The sequence below is a fragment of the Furipterus horrens genome, unplaced genomic scaffold (assembly GCF_987537825.1).
Source record: "Furipterus horrens unplaced genomic scaffold, mFurHor1.1.pri manual_scaffold_11, whole genome shotgun sequence".
Classification (NCBI taxonomy): Eukaryota; Metazoa; Chordata; class Mammalia; order Chiroptera; family Furipteridae; genus Furipterus; species Furipterus horrens.
Window position 1 is genome coordinate 31,994,823 of NW_028327181.1, and position 16,661 is coordinate 32,011,483.

General features: G+C 47.8%; 1 protein-coding gene across 1 annotated transcript in view; it reads left to right on the top strand.

The window, feature by feature from the left end:
- Positions 1 to 918: 918 nt before the first annotated feature.
- SORL1 (sortilin related receptor 1) overlaps positions 919 to 16,661 on the top strand; it is a 169,156-nt gene continuing 153,413 nt past the window's right edge. The window contains exon 1 of the mRNA XM_090257292.1: positions 919 to 1,236. Within this exon, the coding sequence (XP_090113418.1) occupies positions 961 to 1,236 (276 nt within the window). The 5' untranslated portion in view covers positions 919 to 960. The remainder of the gene's footprint in view (positions 1,237 to 16,661) is intronic.

The following is a 16,661-nucleotide window of genomic DNA, read 5'->3' on the forward strand; positions in this document are numbered from 1 at the left end:
TTAAACAGAGACCATAGTGGCTAGGCCTTGGCTGCTCCCACAAACCTGCAAAAAGTACCTACCATGGCTGTGCCTCCAGTCCCAAGCAAAGTTTTCTCTCCTGTGGTTCAGAGGGTCTGGATCTTCCAGTAGAATTTAGGGTTCAAGTGTGTCCCCCCCACTGCCTGGGTGTCTGTCCCTCCTGCCTCCAGTGACAGGCTTTACACCCTCCGGTGGAGGACTTGCTGCCGGCTGCAGGTACTGGAGCGTGGGTGCGCCCATTGCCGCTGCGGTGGAGTGGCCCTGCGCTTGCCCACCCTGGAGGGACCTGGGTACACCACTCTGCTGAGGCCCTGTGTATGGCGGTGGCCCCTTCAGGTACTTTGTGTGGCCCAGAGTAGTTCATACTCTTGAGGTTCACAATAGGAGCAGCTTCGCCTGGACTCTAATGTGCTCTCTGTTTTCCGAGCTCATTTTCTTGGGCCATGGTTCTCCCTTAGTGTGGGGATGGGGCAGAAGGCGGTGGCAGTGGTCGCGCGGCAGGACAGGGACTGGTCACGGTTTGGGACAACCTCGACACGACCCGCCATAGGTGGCAAATAAACTCAGGAGACAGGCGCGCCCAACACAACTCTTGACTGCCGCAGGGTGTTGGGCTAGGTGTGCAGGTGGCGCGGAAGGGGACGCACCCTGGCGAGCGCTGGCCCGTGCCTTGACTTCCCCATCCCTCCGCAGGGGAGGGGCCGGAGCAGAGAAAGTGCGCGAAGGGGACGCGGCTGCGGGACTCCCACGTGACGGCGCCGCGCCAGGCGGAACCGGCCCAGGCGGCGGCGGAGGCAGGGCGCACCAGGGCGGCCGGGTGTGGCGCGGGCAGCCTGCAAGCCCCGCGAGCGGCGTGCGCGGCCCGGCCCCGCGGCTCCGGCCTCGCGCTGCGCATTCTCTCCTGGCGGCGGCGCCACCTGCTGTAGCGCCCGCTCGAACATGGCGACGCGGAGCAGCAGGAGGGAGCCGCGACTCCGCTTCCTACTCACCCTGGTCGCGCTGCTGCCGCCTGGGGCTCTCGGCGAGGTCTGGACGCAGACATTGCACGGCGGCCGCACGCCCTGGCCTCAGGGCCGGGACTTCCTCGTGGTGCAGGGCGACCTGCGCGAGCGGCCGCTGTGGGCGCGCGGGGACGCCCGGGGGGCGAACGAGAAGCCGCTCCGGAGCAGACGGAGCGCTGCTCTGCAGCCCGAGCCCATCAAGGTGTACGGACAGGTGAGCACTTCGCAGCCCGCCTTCCACCCCTTTCCTCTCCCTGCAGCTCCTCAGCCCGCATCCGTCCCTTGCAGTAGCCTCCCAGGTGCAGGCACGGCTGAGGACTCACCGGCTTGCGTTTGCTTTCCCCCCGCATGAGTTCAGCCGTCAGCGGTAGAATTGCATTCATCTTTCCTTCTTCCTGTCGATTTTAGCAAACGTATCCCAGGTAACTGGCGGGGTGCAGTGCATAGGTCCCCAGGGCGAGCGCTGACCGGGGTAGTTGCCGGTAAGTATTGGAGGGGTGCAGCTTCATTTTGCATGCGATGAAAATGGGCCTGTCTTGGTGGAGCTTCCGTGGGCTGTGGAGGCGAGCACCCTGCGGTTGACACAGAACAGTAACAGGAGGGGTTCTCACACTTACCATTTTTTGCCACAGTTAGGTGAGCAAACTTGGCATCTAGGTGTGTGTGTCTGTGTGTGTGTGAGTGTGTGAGTGATAGGGCAGATAGGGTTCTAATCCGAATATTCTGCTTTTCCTTTCGAGATATTGACCTTGTTTTGATACGAATAGCCCTCATGATTAGAAAAACTGCAAGAATTTGTTGGGCATTATTCGTTGATACATTTCTGTCCAGGCAATGGGTTTATTAGATCATGAGTAACATGAATTTCACTTTTATGGCCAGTCTCCCTGCTAGAAATTGCAAACCGAGTTCGTGGGTTCCCGTCAGCACTGGCTAAATTAATTTGCCTGTGTTATTGTTCTGCGAGGCTCCCAGGCCTGCGGCTCTGGTGGACACCAGCCAGACCAGAAGGTCCGTGGGGGAGGAAAAGGGGAGCCGGTGGAGGTGGTCAAGTGCGTGATTTCTGCATTCAAAATACTCACTTTCAAAATAGAAATTAAAAGTTTTTCCTGTCTTCACGGGTTTTTCTTTAGCTATTTCTTCAGGAAATATATAAACACACAAACCTGGGAGCCAGGAAGAACCTTGTGAACCACCTAACCCTATTTTGTCATTAACATTTTTTTTTTTTACATTTATTGCGTTGACATTGCTTAACCCTATTGTGCCATTTTGTTGATGACAAACCTAAGCTGGGCAAGGTGAAATGACTAGCCCAAGGTCACACGGGGCAGGGTTGCCTGCTCTTTAACGTTTTGTCTGCAGTGTCTCAGTGACCTCTGGGTGATCAAACAGTGGCTGTCTTTATACAATGCTTCTGAAATACCTCCTTTTAATATACATATGGCTGTAAAGGGGGAGGGATGGGAGCGGGCAGGAGTGTTTGTCTGGCACTCATCATCATCGGCCCCTGGGGAGGAGTGTCTACCAGTAGGTGTGTGACTGCTGGTGGGCATGGGCTGCTGGAGCCTGCCTGCTCCATTCCCTGTGTTCCCTGGTACAGACTCTTCAGGTCCTTGTTCCCCTCCCCATCCAAAACGTGTGTGTGTGTGTGTGTGTGTGTGTTTATTGTTGAAGTCCGCAAGGTCTGTGTCCTCAAAAGAGATCCCAGCATGCAGAGCCGGGGAGGGAGGAAGAGAAGCTCCCTGGTTCTTCACAGTCAGCCCAGCTCTGCCGTGGTCTCGGAGCAGCGCTCTGGGGGCTCGGAGTGGAGCCAGGTGGGAGACAGTCCCTGCCAGGGCTCAGGAAAGAGCATCCTGGTCTCAAAATATGTGCACAGGTGCCACTGCTTCCTTGGGTTTGGTTTGGGAAAGCTCCTTGGGGCAAACTGAAGAAGACCTGTGTCCTCCCTGGGAGTGACTGCAAAATCCTCGGCTTTTATGGTGCAGCCAGATTGAGTTCGGTTCAGTTGAAGGATGGAGAACTAACAGTCCAACAAATAATGAGGAATTCCTACCAAAAGTCAGGACACAGGTGGTTTATTTTTTCCTGAGGCTGCCTTCCTATACCATTGTTCTCTATTGCTGTGAAGTTAATAAAAGGGGGATTAATTTGAATCTTTAAGGATTTGAGTTAGATCTAAGGAAGAACTTCCTGGTATTGGGCTTTCTGCCCTGAGGACTGTCTGGTACAGACCCTTCAGATTGCGAGCACAGGTGGTGCCTGGAGGGCCTTGGCCTACCCCCTGGGGAGCTCTGGTGTACTCACATCTATCTGGAATGACCTTTCTTGCAAGGGTGACCATTTGCCTGTTTTTCCTGGGACAGACCTGGCTTATAAGTTGTCCCCGCTGGTTATGAAAAGTGCTGCCTTCCCTCTTATAAGTGTCTGGATGTGGCCTATAAATTATATGGCCATCCTGCTTCTGGCCCTAAGCCAATTTCCACTTTATACTCCCTCCCTTTAACTTTTAAACCTGTGGAATTTCAGTGTTTTTGCATAATATTGCTTGAGTGAGTATAGTTCTATATAGAGATGGGGGGGAGGGGATATTTTATCCCTGCTTTCAGAAAACTTACAATTTAAGAAGGAGATAGAGCAGGTGGAAAAACAGGCATGTGACTACCAAACGGGAGCAGGTGAATGTGGACACAGTAAACCCTTCACTGCAGTGGGATCTTAGTGGGCTGCATGATCTGGGAGGGCACGGGGATGGAGTGAGAAGGGGTCAGAAGGGAACGCTGCAGCTCCTTGCCCTTTGACCTCTGAGTGAGGTGAGGATGCTCAGCAGCACAGGTTAAGGCTGGAAGCAGAAGCTGCCAGAATGCAGAAGCCCTACGAGTGACGGTAAGGCCACCTGCTTCAGGGAGGGGGAGCAGGGAGAGCTTTTGCAGGGAAATCCTGCATCTGAGAAGGAGCCCTATATTATAGTCAGTTCTTTTTCTCTGGCTCTGCTAGCCTATGGAGCTGAGCCCCTTCTTACAAAGGCCAAGTCCAAGAAAGGGGATTCCATAGTTCTTGTCACATTGAATTTCTTTCTGATCTTATGTCCGTTTCATGATGGCCCAGCCATCACGCTTGCTCTTTCCTCTGCCTGAGACAGTGTTCCTCTTGCCTTCAGCGTCCAAGGAGTGCCTTCTAGGACTTCCCAGCTCCAGTGGAAAGCGTTCTTTTGAGCTCAGGCCCACCATTTCCTGCCACGTATTATGATTGTTCACTGTCTTGTTTCCTGATTTGCTCCTTGAGGGCATGGATCACATCTTTGTCTTCTCTATGTCCTGACACGTAGGAATCCCTTCAGGAATATTTGTGGACCTACCGCACACCTGGAAGAAGACAGGCCTGGAGGGTAGGAAGCATATCCAGGTTATAGAAAAGGTGCTTATGGGGGGAGCCAAATGGAGAGTGGAGGTGAGTGGGCTCTTTTAGTGGTGAGAATGGTGGCTAGTGCTGTGCCATTCCAGGCGTTATTTTGAACGAGGAGCTGGGATTCTGGTGTACAGCACCCTCTCTTGTAGGGCTCTAATGGTCTTGCTAATAATGTCTTGTTTTGGGGAAAAAGTCCTTTGGAATGAAGCACAAAGCCTAACAGGCTTTACAGGTTTATTTTTCTTCGAATGAACTCTCTCTTTATAATTCCTGCTTTTTAGAGGCCAGGGAGTATTCAGTGTCCTGATTGGAGACTGAAAATCAAGTTTCTGTTACAGCACAAGGTCCTGGGACAAAGAGCCTTCTTTGGGGGTTGCGTACTGTTTAGCTTTAGATCTCTTTGGAGTAGATTCTTGCACGATACACTTGCCTGGGAAAGAATTGGTTGATTGGTTCTGAAGTTAGGATGTTTGACCTGTGTGCTTCCAAAAGATGAGAAGGCAAAGTATTTGCTGTTTTACGTTGGCTTCTAAGTAGGTAAACAGTTGCTTGGCCTCTTGGGTTGGCTCGATAAGGGATGTGACCTTGAAAAACTTCCCGGTTCCACTTGGCATCTCTCTCCTTGCATGCAGCTCAGTCTCTGGCCTCTATTTAGTTTATTAACTGCTTGTTTGTCTTGGGGCTTGGTGGGTGGAGGCTTTAAGACGGGAAAGAGTGGGAGCAAACGGGACAGGGATAGGAGCGAGGGGGAGGGAAATTCAAGGGGTGACATGGAAAGCCATTCTGGAGAGCAGTTGCCTTGATGTGTAGAGCCCGGGTTTGGAGAACGTTAGATCTAGAGAGCATGGATTTTGGTTTTAATTTGTGTTCTTTTCAAGGATGTTTTCTTTATAGTATGTGAAATGAAGTTAATGATATACTTAATATAATAAATTGCTTTGATATTTGGGCTCCAGGAAGCAGATCCTAATAGCAACTAACATCCTGAAGCAAAAAAAAAAAAAAGTCGTTGGGACATTTCCTTGCCATGCTTTGGTCTGTTTCTCCTTAGAGATGAGGGCCGCCTCTGTGCTGTCGTTGATTAGTGCTGGGGCCCCAGAGAGATGGAGCCAGTCTTGCCCTGTCCACATAGGAACATTCTAATGATCGAAGAGTAGGTCATCCAACGATAACCTCTTTGCCTTTGCTACGTGTTTATTTAGTCTTAAAAAAAACATCAGTTTACTTTCTAATTAAACGTTGCTTAGGGAAATATTAAAATGAATTTGCATTTTTGAGCAACTGATACGTGAAATGGCTGGCCTAAACAAAAGCCCGTTCGGAGCTGAGAATCTTTGACAAGTCAGATGCAGAGAACGGGCAGCATACAAATGTACTAAAGCTGAGGTATTACATGGGCCTTTTCTCGCTCCTTTTAGCTTTGGTTGTGGAAACTGAAGGAGAGATCAGTCCCATTTTGGTTTGACTATTTGGGGATTCGTCTTTTTCCAGAAGCGGTCTGGGCGGCAGGGGCAAGACATTCTCTTGGTTGGTAGGCACAGACCTTGCCTCCTGTATTCTCTTGGTGTGCCAGCATATCCATCGGCACGCGGCATGCTCCGTCCAGCCATGCAGTTGCACACATCTGTTTCCCTCAGTTTAAATGAGCCACAGTTAATTTTGACCTAATTTACTGGTTATCGAGCTGTGAGCCTTTGTCCTTCAAAGGAATGGCTTCTAGCATGGAGGGGCTGATGAAGCTGCAAGTCGGAGTGAGCAGATGGGCTGCTGATCAGGGTCGAGATATGGGTTTCACTATGTTATTATTTATTCTAACAGGAATACTTTATGTGTTTTGGGTGGGTTCCATAAAAATAGGACTTCATAACAATCACAACAGTGATAGTGAGGTAACAGAATTACAAATTCTGTTATCTCCGGCGTAATTGTTAATAACAGTGGTAACATCCATGATCATATCACTACTACTAGCCAAAAGCTGGAAGATCCTATCTTTCTGGCCTCATGACGGATCTTCTAATATAGTGCTCTTTGATAGCTCTTTCTTTCTTTCTTTTCTTTTTTAAAAAATTTATCGACTTTAGAGTGAGAGAAGAAGAGAAAGAGAGCAAGCGAGAGAAAAACATCGATTTTATGCTTTTATTGGTTGATTCTTGTGTGTGCCCTGACTGGGGACTGAATCCACGACCCTGGTGTGTCGGGACGATGCTCCAACTAATTGAGCTGCCCGGCCAGGGCTCCTTGATAAGATTGTCTGCGATGATGGACGTATTCTGTATCTGTGCTGAACAGTGTGTCCACTAGCAACATACGGTGACTGAGCACTTGAAATGTGGCTGGTATGACTGTAAAATTGAATTTATTTTATTTCATTTAATTTTAATGAATTAAAATTTAAGTTTAAATCGTCACATGTAGCTCCTGTCTAGTGCACTAGACTGCATAGCTTTTGCAGGTCATGGGCTGTCTCCTGTCCCCAGTGGCAGGCAACCTCTGCTTCTCCGAGGAGAGAAGCTTCCTTACAGGGAAGACCTGTGTTTGTTTTCACCACAAACGGGAGGGAAACAGTTGAGGGCTGTAGTCTAAACCCTGGGTTTCGGTGACTGCCTACCGCCAGGCTAAGTGGCAGGAGCCAGTGGCCTTTCTTTCCTGGGACATATTGGCTGTGGATGGCACACGGGCAGTGCTCATGTCTCAGGGGGCCTCTGCATAGCGGCTTCCTCCCATCCGTGACTCGGCTGATGAAGGCTGACCTCTGTGGCTTCACCTCTGAGGCCCTCTTGTACCCACAGCCCGTTGTACGGTCTTGGCTGAGATGGTGAGCAGACCCTGCGGTCTGGTTCGCAGTGAAAGGTGTAAACAATGCTGTAACCATGGGGCCATCTGCCTACCCCGCCCTGTGCTTCCTGTGCTCTGGTTCACTCGCCTCCGTGGAGCTGGGTCTGTCTTTCATCTGCAGCCACGTAGGCTGGCACAAAGACAAACAGCGCTGGTTTGTGGTCTTCATCCCTGTGTGTGACCCCCTTCCTGCCTGCCCTGGACTTAACATGCCATTGCTGCTGCTGCTGCAGGCTCTTCGCTAGGAAAATCGGGACCCTTCACGATGATTTATCTCCAGCCCCTTGAATTAGATTAAAAACACAGCTATGCATCCTCAGAAAGGCAGGCTGATGTGGGTTTATCCCAAATCTGAGTGGCAGACAAGAGCAGTGAAAGATGTATGTATATCAGATGCTGTTCATGCTGTGTAGGGGCCAATATGCTGCTTATGACCTGTCTCCATTGTTGTTTAACTGAAGAAAGTAACTACCATGGCTTCTGTTTTTTAGAAAGGACATAGCTTATTGAGTAGAAACCCACTTCTGCCAAATAACTGTGGACCAGAGAGAAGATGGGTAGGATGATTCTTGTGTGAACCAGCTGTGGGTTTGAGCCAATAAGTGGGTCCTGAGTTGAGATTTTCATTCATATGTTGGTACTGAGGTGAGATCCATTCTCCCTTGCTGAGCTGCGGTGCTGAGTAGTCTCACAAGGAAATTTTTAACTCTGAGGATACCTCTGTGCCCAGAAGAAACTGGGAAAAGCTGGGATGATCTGCTTGAGCATGGAGGGTGGAGTTAAAGGCCACCTCAGGAGAAAGGCTAGTTTAGGGACTGTCAGTGGGGAGACTCAGATGGGCCTATGAGACGAGCCCAGGGAGGTAAGGACCCTCTCCTCTGTTGGCCCAGAGGATACATGCAGGACAGCTTCACTGGCTCTGCCCTTGGGATCTGGTATGAGACCCAGCTGCCCAAGCATCTCGAGGGAAGAGCCTGCTGGTGGCAGGCGTGTGGCACAGTGGTGGTAGACAAATGGCCTGCAGAAATACGAGGGCATTTGGAGGAGACTTGAAATGTTTTAAACCTGTACTTAATTGAGTAACATGTACCTACAACTTAGCTCATCTCTATATATTTAGTTGAAGTTCTCTACTGACTAGTTAAGACAAAGTCCTATAGTTAACTGGGCAGGTGGTTTCCTGAATTTGGCAAGATGTGTCGCTGCTGGTGGTGATGGGTTACTATAAGAATAAGGTCTTGAACCTTTTTTATTTATGTATGTATGTCTTACTGTTTATGCTATTGCAGTTCTCCCACCTCTCTCCCCTTTGCTTGCCTCCAGCCAGCCTGCCCCCCACTTCCATAGTCAATCCCCACGCCATTGTCCATATCCGTGGGTCCCTCATATATGTTCCTTGACTAATCCCTTCACTTTCTTTCAATCAACCCCACCTATGCCCTCCCCTCTTACAGCAGTCAGTCTGGTCCATGTTTCTATGTCTCTGGTTCTAGTTCGCTCATTAGTTTATTTTGTTCATTAGGTTCTTGTTATAGGTGAGATCATATGGTATTTGTCTTTCATTGGCTGATTTATTTCACTTAGCATAATACTCTCCAGTTCCACCCATGCTGTTGTGAGGGGTAGGAGTTTCTTCTTTCTCTCTGCTGTATAGTACTCCATTGTGTAGATGTACCACAGTTTTTTGATCCACTCACCTATAGATGGTCACTCAGGCTGTTTCCGGCACTTAGCTATTGTAAACAGGGCTGCTATGAACATAGGGGTACATAGGTTCCTTTGAATTGGTGTTTTGGGATTCTTAGGGTATAATCTTAGCAGTGGAATTGCTGGATTTAAAGGCAGTTCCATTTTTAGTTTCTTGAGGTAATTCCATACTGTTTTCCATAGTGGCTGCAAGAGTGCATTCCCACCAACAGTGCAGTAGGGTTCCCATTTCTCCGCATCCTCGCCAGCACTTGTTGTTTGTTGATTTGTTAATGAAGGCCATTCTGACCCCTGCGAGGTGGTATGCTGGTTTTAATTTGCATCTCTGATGGCTAGTGATGTTGAGCATTCTTTCATATGCCTATGGGCCTTCTGTATGTCCTTCTTGGAGAAATGTCTATCCAGGTCCACAGCCCCTTTTTTAAATTGGATTATTTGTCTTCCTGGTGTTGAGTGGTATGAATTCTTGATATATTTTGGAGATTAAACCCTTGTCTGATGTATTGTTGGCAAACATGTTCTCCCATACAGTTGGTTTTCTTTTTATTTTGATAAAGGTTTCTTTAGCTGTGCAGAAGCTTTTTAATTTGATGTAGTCCCATTTGTTTATTTTTTTCCTTTATTTCCATTGGCCTAGGAGATACATTGGCAAAAATATTGCTACATGAGATATCTAAAATTTTAGTGCCTGTGTTTTCCACTAGGAACTTTATGGTATCACGATTTCTATTTCAATCTTTTAGCTGTTTTGAGTTTATTCTGGTGTATAGTGTAAGTTGGTGGTCTAGTTTCATTTTTTTCCCCATGTACCATTCCAGTTCTTTCAACACCATTTATTAAAGAGGCTGTCTTTATGCCTTTGTAGACTCCTGCCCCTTTTGTCAAATGTTAATTGACCATAGAGACATGGGTTTATTTCTGGGCTCCCTATTCTGTCCCATTGATCTATGTGTCTGTTCTTATGCCAGTACCAGACTGTTTTGATTACAGTGGCTTTATAGTATAGTTTGATAATCAGGTATTGTGATTCCTCCTACTGTGTTCTTCTGCCTCAAGACTGCTGTGGCTATTCAGGGTCATTTTTGGTTCCATGTAAAATTTTGGAATATTTGTTCTAAATCTGTGAAATATGCCATTGGTATTTATTTTTAAAGACTTTATTTATTTATTTTTAGAGAGAGTAGAAGGGAGGGAGAAAGAGAGGGAGAGAAACATAGTTCAATTGCCTTTTGCACACCCTCAACCTGGGACCTGGCCTGTGACCCAGGCATGTGCCCTGACTGGGAATTGAAGCAGTGGCCTTTTGGTTCACAGACTGGCATTCAGTCCACTGAACCACATCAGCTATGGGTGGCATGATTGATGTTTTAATAGGGATTTTGTTGAATTTATAGATTGCTTTGGGTAGTATGGACATTTTAATGATATTAATTCTCCCAATCCATGGACAGGGTATGTGATCCCATTTCTTTGTGTCTTCCTTAATTTCCTTTTTCAGTGTTCTGTAGCTTTCTGAGTACAGGTCTTTTACCTTGGTGGTTACATTTACTCCTAGGTACTTTATTTTTCTTGTTGCTATAGTAAATGGTATTTTTTCCCTAGTTTGTTTCTGATATTTCATTGTTGGTGTCCAAAAACTCCTTCGTTTTTGAATATTGACTTTGTATCCTGCTACTTTGCCAAATTCACTTATTAGGACGAATAATTTTTGGTGGAGTCTATAGGGTATTCTATGTACACTACCATGTCATCTGCAAATAATGAGTTTTACCTCCTCCTTTCCAATTTGGATGCCTTTTATTCCTTCTCCTTGTCTTATCACTGTGGCTGGAACTTCTGATACTGTGTTGAATAGAAGTGGTGAAAGTAGACATCCTTGTCTTGTTCCTGATCTTAAAGGAAACGCTTTTAATTTTTGCCCATTGAGTATAATGTTGGCTGTAGGTTTCTTGTATATTATGTTGAGGTATGCTCCCTCTATTCCCACTTTACTGAGCATTTTAATCATAAATGGGTGCTGGATTTATCAAATGCTTTTTCTGTATCTTTGGATATGATCTTGTGATTTTTGTCTTTCATTTTGTTCGTGGTATATCATGTTTATTGATTTGTGGATATTGTACCATCCTTGCATCCCTGGGATGAATCTCACTTGATCGTGGTGTATGATCTTTTTAATGTATGTGTATTGCTAGATCCAGTTGGCTAGTATTTTGTTGAGGATTTTAGTATCTATATTAATCAGAGATATTGGCCTGTAATTTTCTTCCCTTGTGTTTTTCCTGGTTTTGGAATTAGGATAACACTACATCAGTAAAAAAAATTTGGGAGTTTTCCCTTTTCTTGAATTTTTGGAATCGTTTGAGGAAGATAGGTGTTAGTTCTTTGAATGTTGGTAAGATTCACCTGTGAAGCCATCCAGTCCAAGGTTTTTGTGTGCCTGGAGTTTTTTGATTACCGCTTCAATTTCACTCTTTGTTATCGGTCTGTTCAGGCTTTCTGCTGCTTCTTGATCCAGGTTTGGAGAGTGTTTCTAGAAATTTATCCATTTCACCCACGTTGTCCAATTTCTTGGCATATAGTCATTCATAGTAATTTCTTACTGTCCTTCATATTACTCTGGTATTGGTGGGAACTTCTCGTGTTTCACTTCTGGTTTTATTTATTTTGGTCTTCTGCCTTTTTGTCTTGACTAGTCTGGTTAATGGTATGCCAGTTTTGTGTACCTTTTCTAAGAATGAGCTCCTGGATTTGTTGATCCTTTGAATTGCTTCTTTTGGTCTCTATGTCAGTTAATTTTGCTCTGTTCTTGATTAGGTCTTGAATCTTTAGAGGAGAAAAACTCAGGAGTGGATGTGGAGAGTTGAACAGAGAAGAAGGGGTCATTGATCCAGGGTGGTGGGAGTAAAGCTAGGAGCTCAGTGAGCAGAGCATGCTGTGGAGGCTTCTGCAGGGTGCCCTGCCCTTCTGGGAGCTCAGGAGCTTCTATTTTACGGGCTCTGTTGGGTTTGAAGGGCCTTCTCTTCCTTAGCTTGTCTCATCGTCAGGAGAAAGAAGCCACTGGTAAGGCCAGGTCTTGAGGCCTTCAGCTCTGGATGTAAGGTTTAAATGCTTTCACTTCGGGCGAGGAAAAAGCCAGAAGCGAGTGCCCCACGGCACTGGTGCCCTGGGAACTGGAGGCTGGGCTTCTGCAGGCTCCTGAGCTCGGCTGAGCCAGTGAGGGGAGGACGCCTGGCACTGAGCGTGCACATGGCCGAGAGTTCTGGGCCTGGCCCGGCACGCAGCATCTCACCCTTATTGCTCACTGCTGGCCCTTGGCCTCAGTGCTCCGACCTGGAGAGGCTCATGGGAACTTTTTATATGGAGTCATTTTGTGGAGAATGGCTTATTTGGGTATAGAGAATATACCTATAACAAGGAAATGATGTTTTAGCATTTTGAAGTTAATGAAATATATTTGTGGATAACATCACATTTGATTCTTATAATAGCTCTCACTGTTGGGAAGGTACGAATTCTTGGTACTCTCATTTCACAGATGGTATCTGAGGCTCAGAAAGGTGAAGTGACGTGGCTGGAGTCATGCACTGGTTGGTCGCAAAGACCCAGACTCAGCCTGTCTCTGGTTTACTGGTGTGCCTTTGCCTCTCAGGAATATTCCAGGGCAAGCTTTGCTTTCAGCCAGGAGTCTACAGTGTTTTTGCTCTGAGCTCTCTTTTTTCCTTTTAGAACCTGGAGAGCGCATCTGATTTCACCCTCTCCTTGGCATTCCTGGCTACATTAATTTTCTTTTAACTTTTCTAGCGGGACAAGTCCCGAGTCCCTCTTGTTCCTGGCTTTGCTCTGCCCCTGCTGCAGGTTCTGTCCTCAGGGCAGCGCACTCTGTTTTCCTAATTCCTAGCTTGGTGTCTGGTGTGCAAGTGCTCAATAAATATTTACTGAGTGAAGGAGCTGGTGAAGATGAGAGTCTGGGAAAGCGGTTGTCCTGGAACCATCCTGAACAGCTCATGGAGATGGCTTTGGGTTCCCGAGCAAACCCTCACTTAAAACTGGCCCTGGCCCAGGGGCTCTGCCGCCGGTTCACACTGCGCACTGAGGGGAGGGGGTCTCCTCTGCCTGCCCTGGGCCCTGGGTTTGATGCAGTGTGGGACATCAGTTCTCAGTTCTCCTTCTGTGGGCTTAATGTCAGCTGCAAAATGGGGAAGATGGTTTAGACCAGTGGTTCTCAACCTTCCTGATGCCGCGACCCTTTAATACAGTTCCTGATGTGGTGCGGACCCCCAACCATAAAATGATTTTCGTTGCTACTTCATAACTGTAATTTTGCTACTGTTATGAATCGTAATGTAAGTATCTGATATGCAGGATATATTTTCATTGTTACAAATTGAACATAATTAAAGCATAGTGATTAATCACAAAAACAATATGTAATTGTATATGTGTTTTCCGATGGTCTTAGGCGACCCCTGTGAAAGGGTCGTTCGACCCCCAAAGGGGTCGCGACCCACAGGTTGAGAACCACTGGTTTAGATGCTCCCTGATGTTCCTCTGACACTGATATATTTTTTAAAGATTTTATTTATTTTTAGAGGGAAGGTAAGGAAGGGAGAAAGAGGCAGAGAAACATCGGTGTGTGATCAGTTGCCTCTCGCAGGCCCCCATGTGGCCCACAACCCAGACATGTGCCCCGACCAGGAATTGAAGCACTGACCTTTCGGTTCGCAGCCTGGCACTCAGTCGGCCGAGCCACACCGGCCAGGGCAATGTTTTCTTAACTGTAAATTAAGAGGTGATTATTTTCATGACCAGGAGAATTTTTACAGGTTCTTTTTAATAGGGAGCCCTCCCGGAACAGCGAAGTATGCTGTTTGCTAAGTGACAACATGGGGCTCACCTAGAGGAAGTGGCAAGTGGATGTCAGTGGTGAATGCATTCTGCTGGTCAGCAAGGAAGACAAGTCTCTCTGAACTAATGTCATTCAGTGAAAACAGGGTTAGCACCCTTTTGGTAAAGAGAAAGGAGAAGGTGTGTGTGTGTGTGTGTGTGTATATATATACACATTTATTTCTATATATACGTCCCATATATATATATATGTGGAAATAAATATTTTCTAAAGCAAGTTTATGATTCTACTTGAGATTGTAGTGAAATGCTGTTTTTTAGCTCAAGGTTATTCTCATCTGTGAGATGGGCAGCCTGAATTACCAGCAATGTAGTTAATGAGTTCTGTAGACAAAGAGTCCTGAGCAAGCACCTCGGGCGACTAGTGGAGACTCCATGAGCCCTTCTCAGGTGGGGAGTCCAGGGAGAAGCATGAGTTGACCAGGGCTGGTGAGAGCACAGTCTTGAAGGGACGCAGAGACGACCAGCATCCGTAGCACTGAGGTCCCATACACGAGTGGTTGGAGAGAACCTTGTCCTGCTTGGCCTTCACAGTCTGTCTTTGGGCCCCTCGGGCCTGTCCTGTAGCTCAAGGGCTTCAGCAGCTGCCTCCATCCTCGCAGGTGAAGGACAGGATATTTGTTTGTTTTATTCTTCCCTGTAGGATTTTAAAAGTGCTTCTTTGTGCCTCACTGTGTATGAGGCAGAGAAACAACCACACTGCCTGATCTGTTCTCCCAGCGCCGTGTCCTGGAGAGAATCTGGGCGAGGACATCCCGATCTCTGGGTCTGACTGATTGGAGAGGTGATAGCAGAAGTGAATGGAGACATGTGACCATTAAGGACCGCTGTTCTCCTGAAGAAGCCTCAGTGGTGGTACAATGGTTTAATTGTAAATTTCTTACTACCAGTCAGACTTGCAACACTGATTTCCCCCAGAAGGAGTATGAGTACTCTTGACAGGTGAGAAATGACTGAAGAGACCCTCCGGGTGCACGGCACCTCATGGGCCTCAGAGCACGTGTCATTAGTAAGTGGACGCATGAGCAGTCAGAACCTCATAGAGCAAGCATCTGTCTTCCTTTTATTGGTAACAACCCAGATCTTGGGGCTTGGGGGCAGCAGGTTCTCCCCCTCACTCTGGAAAGAGGCAGACCATTGAATGGCTCAGGAATGCCAGGGCCTGCCGGTGGCTTGAGAGGCGGTGTGTGTGGAGGGGTGTCCGTGTGGGGGTGCTGACGGCTCAGAGCTGTAAGTGGAGGTGTCTCCAAGCCCGAGGCTTGTTTTCTAGCTGGGGCCAGGTGCCCAGAGGTGCGGACGCTGCAGCTCTGCCAACAGCACTTGGAAGGGCTGCTTTGGGCAGGACCCACTCCTCAGCCTGCTTCTGCGTGACTCATTCTAGCTGCATATTTTGGTAATATGAGGCATCCAGATGAGATGGAAGAAGCAGTTCTTCAGAGTGGGAATTTCTAGGTATTGAAACAGCACTTGGAAGTGTAATATTCTTTATAGGTCATAAATAGAGCTCTTTTTAAAAAATGGGTAGAATTTCACATAATCTAACCATTTTAAAGTTCACAGCTTGTTAGCATTTAGCACATTCACAAAGTTGTGCAACCACCACCCTGTCTAGTTTCCAACCCTTTCATCTCCGGGATAAAATCCCTTTGCCATGGAAGTTATTCCGACTCCCTGCAGCCCCTGGCGGCCACCAATGTGTGTTCTGTCTCCGTGGATTTACCTGTTCTGGACACTTCATAGAAATGGTATCATACAATACAGACAACTTTTGTGTCTGATTTATTTCAATAGCATAGTGTTTTTGAGGTTTCCCTCATGTATCAGTAGATCATAGAGCTTTAGCAACTACCTAAATACCCAGAGACAACTGCCCCCCCAAACAAAGAGTCCTGTAGTCACTGTCATTTAAGGCCCAGGTCCTCCCAGCAGGAAGGGGAATGGACTAGATTCATTGCCCCCCAGATAAGCTGCATTGGAGACATGTGGGGTGTATCTTTAAGAAATACGGGTTCCTGGGTTCTGGTCAGAGGGATTCTGCATTAGTAGGTCTGGGGTGATTCTGTCAGCCAGGTTTGGGACCCCTGGACCAGGTGGCCTCTGGGGTTTTATCTAGACTCCTAACCACCCACCTGTGAGCCTAACAGAGGCCTGAGCACCTGCAGGTGCCAGTTGCTGTTTATGGCATGGTTTCTCTTTGCCTTTGGGGAGGGCACTGGGCCCCTCCCGCCGCTTTTACAGCTCCAGGGCTCCAGTTGATTGTCTCATTTATCAAGCTGTGCCCTGTGAGCTGGAGCTCAGGGAGGGAAGGTGGCTCCTGCCTTGGGGCTGTGGTTATAACTCACTGCACATCAAGGTTATATTCCTGGAAAAGCCACCCTTCCACCCCCACCGCCCCCTCCCAGACCTGCTTCTGGGTGTGTCTGCTCACTCTTGTCTGTGTCTGGGACCTGAGTGAGCAAGACGGATGGGAGTGACCTGGAAGCCCGCAGCTGCTGATGGGTGGGGGGCTGAGGGGCTGTCCCTGGGGGTGGAAAAGGACTCAGAAAAGATGAAACCACCCATGAAGTGCAGGGATCAGGTGGAGGTACATGGTGTCCTTGGTAGCTGGTGGCTGCCCGGGGCCTCTGGTTTCCGGGTCACTCTCCATGGAGAGCCAGCCTTCACTTCTCCCTCTTTCCCCTTGGTAGGGGGGCGAGAATGGAGATGGGGAGACGGAAAGGAGGAAGGTGAGGCCAGAAAACAGAATGCATGTCTTACCTACAATGAAGTGGCCGGCCT